Raw genomic sequence first — 8,282 nt, 5'->3', positions numbered from 1 at the left:
GATTTAATTATGCATTAGTTATTTAGAAATTGTTAATATAGGATGATTTGAGAATTGAACTTGTAAATATTGATATTTTGTTGTGTTATTGGTTTGAATAACAAAATGATACACGGTTGGTTTTTGGAATTTCATAGAATAGTTTGAAAATGCTTTGGTTGGTTAAGTGACTTTAGGGTTTTATTTGAAATTGAAAGTGATTTTATGAGTTAAATTAAGGGGAATGTTAGAAATGAAATTATTACTTCTAGGAAGGGATTTCAAGGTCAATGAAGGGATTATATCGCTTGTTATATTATGTTTAGGTGCATAACTATATTTTCCTAAGGAGGTTTGATTATTGATAAATTTGGACCAGCTTTTGATATATCATATTTTGGTGATTGGTAAATTTGAACAGATCTAAATATATCGTATTTTAATGACTGGTAAATTTGGATGAGTTTTGAAATATCATATTTTGCTGATGTATTAAATTTGGATCAAAACTAATATAACATATCATTTATATCATTTTATAATTTAAGGGTTCCATGTAGGAACATAGCTTCTAGAGTAGGAATATTTGTATAGATGCATATATTTATAATTGTATATGTATCCAAACATTTACATCATAATTAAATGCCAAGAGACTCTATGAAGAAATGGATACCAATAGCAGATATATCTATTAAGTAATCATTACTTTCAATAAAAACGCCAGTGTGGAACAAGTTGAGAAAACAATTTTTTTATTATTATTTTTCATGAAAAGGAAAGGAAGTTCAAAGCATAATCCAGCATTTTTAATGTCTCATTTCATCCTCAAAACTCTTGCTCAAAGAGAGATCCTGAAAAAAAAATGTGAACAAAAATAAAAGAATAATGAGAACTGTGAGTACGTATAAATTAAGAAAAATATAAATAAAAAAGAAATCTTACGTGTTACAGTCGATGTCCTTGGTGAGAGGAAAACCGACATCAACGTTACATAGTTTAGGAAGTTGAACGGCTCTATCTTTGTCAAGATTAGGAAATTCACCGACGGCTGCCGTGAGACATTGACATGCCTCACGAAGTTCAGGTTTTGTAGGTGCTGAAGCTCTCACATTACTCACTGCATTACAACAAGCACTTGAAGGGCTATCTTGACTGCTCGTCAGAAAAGGTAAGCATGTCAACAATGACAGTTTTGCCTCCACACAGCTGAATCCATTCACTGGTTTCATGGCTGCAACTGTGAGAATTAACAAAACTCCGAAACCAAACACTGATGTTGACATTCTCTTCATTTTCACTCTCTTTTTCTTTCACTCTTGTTTTATTTCGATTTCGATGGATATAACACTCTCCAAAATCTTACCTTTATACTATGTTTACGTTAATGGCTTAACTAAACATATAAAGAAAAAATTAAATAAATTTATTACTTTTTAAAAAAATTAATTAAAAATAATACCAAGATCTCTCTAATCTAAGTGACTTGTGATTTCAAATTTATTATTATAGTATCTTGGCTCTTAACTCATAGGTCCGGATACATCCACTCCATAAACTTACTATATATAAATTTTAACACATATTTTATTTATATTACATATGAAAATTTTCATATTAAATCTCTAACTTCATATAGTCAAGTTAGTCCTAAGACTCAATACAAAAGTATATTTTTAATTTTTACAATATAATATATATTTATAATGATACAAAAATTAGTTTCACTCTCCCATTATTGCTCTTTAAGATTTTGTATAGGAATCCACTTAATTTTCTATTCACTATGATTATTGCATGTAAAAATCACATCCACAAAAATGTAAAATTAAACTTATACTACATAATTTCAACAATAAAAGATTAAACTATTTATTCAACATATTATTCCGTCGCATACACAATATATAAAACAATTAATTTTACTTCACAAAAAATTTATCATCCATTCTTGATTAAGAATTCAACGAGAATGACCAAATATCTATATAATACACTTCTCTTGGTTCAATACTCATAAGTCATTCATAACATAAACATATTTTTTCTTCTCAGAAGGCCAATGTATTGAGTGATTCAGAGACTCTACACATGTCATGTCTCTCTCGTACCTCTCAGGAGCTATGGTTATAAGTTTGAGAATCAGAACTTACAATCACAACCAGACCATGACATGATAAATTTCTATATTTGCAATATAAAAACATCCATTGGCTTTCATCATTAAAATCATACTTTGTATGTGTCTAATACTAGCCGAGCTAGGATAACCTCCACACGAATCACATCTCAATACATTACCTATCATTACTTCATATCAAAGTATTAATCTCATCTATAAGTTAGGACAATTTACAATACCACATAAGGATTCACATAATTTACTCCATCACAATACTTATAACAAAAATTCATCATTTAATGACAATTTTCTTTTTTAAGATTATGAAACAAATATCTTCAATCAAAGATCTCTAGCTTACAATCCCAAGGTTAAAGTAAATAAGTATGTGTCAAAAACTATATATAAAAATTTCAGTCTGATCCAAAAATTAACAAAGTAGAAAACAGAGTTTTACTGAGACAATACAAAATAAATATAAACAAAGTGACATTTAGATTTCTAGATTTCTCTAAAAATTGCAAAAATAATTTCTCTAACTACAAACCTCTAATTATGAATCACAACAGTCAAAATACATAATCATGTTTCATGGAATATTTTTCAAAATTTCAGTCTCATCTAAGGGTTAAATAAATGAGAATCTAGGTTTTTCAGAAACAACACTTTGAAAAAAAAGCAATATGATATTTGACTTCCTTAAACTATGAAATTTATTTTTCTAACACAGACCTCTAATGAAAGATCCCAACGGTTGGTTTGAAGAAATATGAGTTACGAACTATGTAAAAGTTTCAAGTTGATCCAATAATTAACAAAGTAGAACATGGAGTTTTATCAAGACAATTTAAAAAAAAAACAGAAATAAAGTGACATTCAAATTTCTTTCAAAATTGCGAAGGTTATTGCTCTAACAAAAGATGCTCTAACAAAAGACCTTTAATTATCAATCACAATAACGATATTGAGGAAACATCTGTTATGGACTATTTATAAAAGTTTCAACTCCATCTAACCGTTAACATGAATGATATAGGATTTTACCGAGATCACACAAAGTATGATATTTAAGATCTCTTTTCATTGACTCACAAGGATTACTCAAAACAGATTTTACTATCACATTTTGTTATCAAGATAATTCATAATTTTAGACTATGAAAACTTTTGCTGTAACATCCCAAAAATACAGTGTAGAACCATATACGAGAATCATCACATATTAACAATACTACAGATCAGTTCTACACAGAACGAGATACTATTATGGTCGAACGGCCTTACATAATAACAGGAAATTTAAAAACGTACGCTAGCTACTACTAGACTGAATGATGTACAAAATAAATTATACCGAACAATCTTACAACATATAAAGCTAATAACAGATCGAACGTCCCTAAGGTTCGGTCTTCACTTCTATCGCGTCTTCCAATACTTCTTCCAGCAGCTCTTCTCCTTCTGCTCACATCCACACGGATGATCATTGCAACAAGACAACGACAGGATGCACAACACAGACAAAAATAATAAACAGGGTAAGCTTATGTAATTTAATTTATTCAATCACAACATACAACATTCATAACAAAACCAACAACGACCACATCATAATTCATACATCCATACATGCAAATAATGACCAAATGACTCTGACTGTCCGGACTGTATGAATCATGTGTAGCTACGACGTTCATGCACTCGAGTGATGTAGTAACATGGATACCCTCAACAGTTGCCACCCGAGGTTGATCTGTTCCGTCCAAGTTAACCTTATGGACTAGGACCTCCTGCCATTCCCACACGTGACTTACTCCTCTCTACATGAGAACGAGTAATCATGGAATATCAGGATGAACGCCCGCTAAGCTTTGCCCACATTCATACTTTACCAATCAATAACCACTTTCTGAGATATTCCTCTCTGGAATACTCGTTCATAATCAACTATTTCATACACATCACATCTCAATTTTCCTCCTACCTAATCATCCATACATTCAAAGGAAATAAGATCATACACTCTTATCATAACCTAAGTACGACTGGAATAACGCTTCTTAGAAACTAACCAGACTGAGCGCTACTCATCTACTTTAATAAACAAACTCCTAAGAGTTCAAACCGGACGCCACGAAGCCTAGGTCGAGTACTAAGACTCTAGGCCGAACACCTTTTAAAGACCAACACTGACTTATACTAAATAATAGTACTTATGAGAAACTATGAATTAACAAACGCTATCTAGTTGTAATAAATACTCTGATTCTAAGCACAGTAATACTATATTACAGAAAACAAGACCCAGCGCTTGGTTTAAGACCGAGCCCTATAGAAACCGAACACTTTTGAACTAGCGTTGGTCCAAGACCAAGTGCTTATCAGGAACGAGCGCTATTGAAACTGAAAGATTGGTCCAAGACCGATCACTAATAAACTCACAGAAAACGAATGAATATATATATACAATTGAGCCACCACTTATTCTGAATGAAAAGAACGATAATGTCTACGACCTTGAGTAGTATATGACACGTTGACTAAACTGTTTAGGAAGTCTAAAGGAGAATTACACTTAGGCTGATCACTCATATTTACATTATAATATTATAATAACACGCTCGTTATTACCGTAATTCCTTGTATAAGATAACCTAATATAGACGGACGCTCGACCAGATTACCACCTTTACTCAGAATACTACAGTTGACGATCAATCCCTATCTCAACTTAATTCACCACATGCATCATTCATCCATCCACACGTCCAAACAAGCAGTACACACATATCTCATATTCATCAAATAATCAAACAACGTATCATGCAAACATGCCAACGTTCAAACAAGAATTTAAATCAAATTATATAAGCTTCCCTTACCTCGACACGTAACCGAACGCTCAACTATGCAGAATTAGAGCTCCCTACTACCAAAGACTTAAAGTCCGACGACCATGTTTTAGGAATACTAAATCACATAGAAAACCAGAAACACTCAGAATAATATTACCCACTCAGGCGATCAGAACTAGAGGGTTGCATGTGAGTCTTAAACGAACGTGCTTAAAGAGAAAGAACTCACCAGCTCATAATCACAAACCGATCGGTTTAAATGGAAGCTCTTGACGCCGAGAGTGTTCCAGCGATGCCTGAGAGGTGATCGGAAGAAGAAATGGTGAGGTTTTCTTAGAGAGAAGAAGAAGATTTTAGAGAGAAGAAGGAGAAAAATGTTTCAGCAGGTTGGGGAAGAAGAAAGGAATGCAGAGAAGTGACACGACATTTGAAATTTGGCCTTAAATACTGTCGTCGCCCAAAACGAACGGCCACTCTCCTGCAGCTACTTGTTCTCCAATAATTGAGACGCTCATTCACTTCTTGGCACATGGATCCCACTACTTTGGGTTTTTGGGTGTGTTTTTAATGGGGTCTCACATTTGCAATATAAATAAATAAGATTTTAAAGAATATAACAAAAATCAGATTTAACTACGATAATTCACACCATACTAATGAAGGGAAAACACATGAAAGTATATCATAAATACGTATTAGACCATATGTATAAGACAATTTCTAACTTTACTTTCCTTACCTGAAAACAACTTGTTCATAATTTTCTCAGTTAATGAAATTGAGTTATCCCTAAAATAGAGACTCTACACTTAAAACCGTTTTGTTTAAAAGGCTCCTTAACCCTTTGTTTACTTGAATGAATTTGGGGGAGAGTGATTTAGTGGATTTGAGAGGATTTGAAGATAAATTTTTTTGTTGTTTATTTGAGTGAATTTGAAGGTAAGTGAGAATGAATTTGGAAGCAATGTTTGTGAGAATTAGTGTAGGATTTGATTGATGTGACAGATTCAAAAAATTTACTTCCAAATCAACTCTCACTTATTTCCAAATTCACTCAAATAAACTACTAACAAAATTTATCTTCAAATCCTCTCAAATTCACTCAATCATTTTTCCCCAAATCCATTCAAGTGAACAAAGCCAAAGTTTCCAATGTATCCGTGGTGGATTAGTTTCAAAAATATATATAGACATGAAAAGTTATTGTAAGTGAAAAGGGAAGAATAGGATGGAGTAGACACGTGAATAAGAAGAAAATATAGTTGTAAAACTTTTGGTTTTTGAATTTCTATTCTTAACTTCCCACTCTATCTTATAAAAATATTATTAGTAGGTTTATTACTGTTTTTTTTAGAGTACTTGATACTAGAGACAAACAAAAATAAATTAGCATATGATGACGAAATGTTTTACTATTTTCATTTAGAAAACTTGGTACAAAAGGAAAAAAACAAAAGAAACTAGTAAGTGGTTAAAGAATTACAATAATTCATGCTTAATTATTGTTATTATTATTTATTTTTTAAATATTAATTCGTTCGTATCACACATCAAAATATTACTACAAGTGTAAAAATGCTTGGAACATTATTTTTTCCTCTTTTCCTTATTATATTAAATACTGATATATTATAAGGTGTCAATCATGCAATACTTGTCTCATTGTTTTGAAATATATTTAAAAATAATAGTAGAAATAAGAGAACTATGTTTTGTGTATTTCTTACCTATGCTTCAGTAGTATTTCAACATATATAAACATAACCTTTAAAATGTTTGTCATCATAACTTAAAACATAAAATAAGATAAATTTGACTTATAACTTTTAGTTTCAATTAGTAATTTAAGTGGGAGTGACGTTAAACTCTTCTTTATTAATCTTTATAGGATTACATTATACTAATCTTAATAGAATTATATGTTTTTTTTATTAATCCTCTATTTTGAACCATGTACTTCTAAAATTTATTTTATTATACAATATATATATAAATGATAGGTTATTTCCATTGGATTAATTTTGGATTAGGCTCATCAATCTCAAACATTAAACACAAATAGTTCATCATAATTAGATGGAAATAAACGAATAGAAGACAGCAACAATATATATAAAGCATATTCATTAATCATTGATTTCAACATAAATGTTTGTTGACAGAAGTTGAACAAACAATGTTATTCTGTTACAGAAATAGAAAATTCCCAGCATAATCCACAGTTCCAAGCTTAATCAAGTCTGAGAAAAAGAAAAGAAAGGAAAAGCAATGTGAGGAAAAAGCAAACGAGAGAAAGGTATTAAGATGAATTGTATAAGTAAAAAAAGAAGTCTTACTTTTGGCAATCCAAGTCACTGGACATGAATTTGCACTCTTTGCAAAGATTATTGGCTCTGTCTTTGTCTAGGTTAGGAATCTGAGAGCCTTGTTCCCTTAGGCACTTACATGCACCACGTTTTTCTTCCTTCGTAGGTGATGAAATTATGATCTGTTTCATCCCATCGCAGCAAGAAGTTGAAGGGGCATCAGTTTTCTTTGTTAGATATTCTAAGCATGGCTTCACTAAGGTTTTCTCCTGCTCACAGGTTAAGCCTTTTGATGGCTTTGTGGCAGTAACTGTGAAGACCAACAGAATTAGCAGAGTGAAGAATGATAGAAAGACGGTCTTCATTTTGACACACATGTTTCTATCTAAGTTATTCAATCTTGTGTTTTGATTTTGGATGAATGGAACACTGAGGGAGATGTTGCTTTTATAGCCACATTCATGCTGCGTTATGAGTTTTCATCAGGTTACGTTATTTATGACTATTCATGACTTTTTGTTCTTTTCCTTTTCTTTGGAGTATGATCCGCAGAATGATGAAGTATGAGTTACATTTTGTTTATCTTTTTTAATTTTATTTTCTAATGGTTTTTTATATTTAATGATCTTGTTGCGAATATTTAATGACTTTTTTTTTCGTTTTCTTGAAAGGTGGTCTAGATGTTCAAACAAAACGCATTATGTTTCTATCTCCTTTTGCTTTCTTGACCTTAGAATTTGTGTTTTATCTTAAAAGAATTTTAACTTCTCACTTTTATAGTTAATAAATTATTAAAAGATAAGATGAAGTAAAGTGAAAATATTATTGTTTTATTGATTTTATTATGTATGATGGATTGATAACATGGTGGTAGAAAATATGTATGCTAAATATTATGCAAGAAATTTCTAGAAAAAATTCTTGTAATTCAAGTAATGTATGTATTGATATATGAATTTTATATTAAGAGTTATTATATCGTTCTAATAATCATCTAATATAATATAAAAGAGGGTGAGG

The 8,282-nt window shown here is 31.0% G+C and overlaps 1 protein-coding gene and 1 pseudogene across 1 annotated transcript; both read right to left on the bottom strand.

The window, feature by feature from the left end:
- Positions 1-901: 901 nt before the first annotated feature.
- LOC124847385 (non-specific lipid-transfer protein A pseudogene) lies at positions 902-1,274 on the bottom strand (annotated as a pseudogene).
- Positions 1,275-7,288: 6,014 nt separating this feature from the next.
- Positions 7,289-7,675, bottom strand: LOC124824340 (non-specific lipid-transfer protein A-like). The gene has a single exon (XM_047296764.2). The coding sequence runs from the start codon at positions 7,637-7,639 to the stop codon at positions 7,289-7,291; it is 351 nt and encodes a 116-aa protein (XP_047152720.2). The 5' UTR covers positions 7,640-7,675.
- Positions 7,676-8,282: the final 607 nt, after the last annotated feature.

This window comes from Vigna umbellata, chromosome 1, assembly GCF_029865625.1.
Source record: "Vigna umbellata cultivar VRB3 chromosome 1, Vumbellata_1.0, whole genome shotgun sequence".
In the NCBI taxonomy this organism is placed as follows: domain Eukaryota; kingdom Viridiplantae; phylum Streptophyta; class Magnoliopsida; order Fabales; family Fabaceae; genus Vigna; species Vigna umbellata.
Note: the sequence above shows the minus strand (reverse complement) of the source record. Positions and strands in the feature narration are given on the sequence as shown.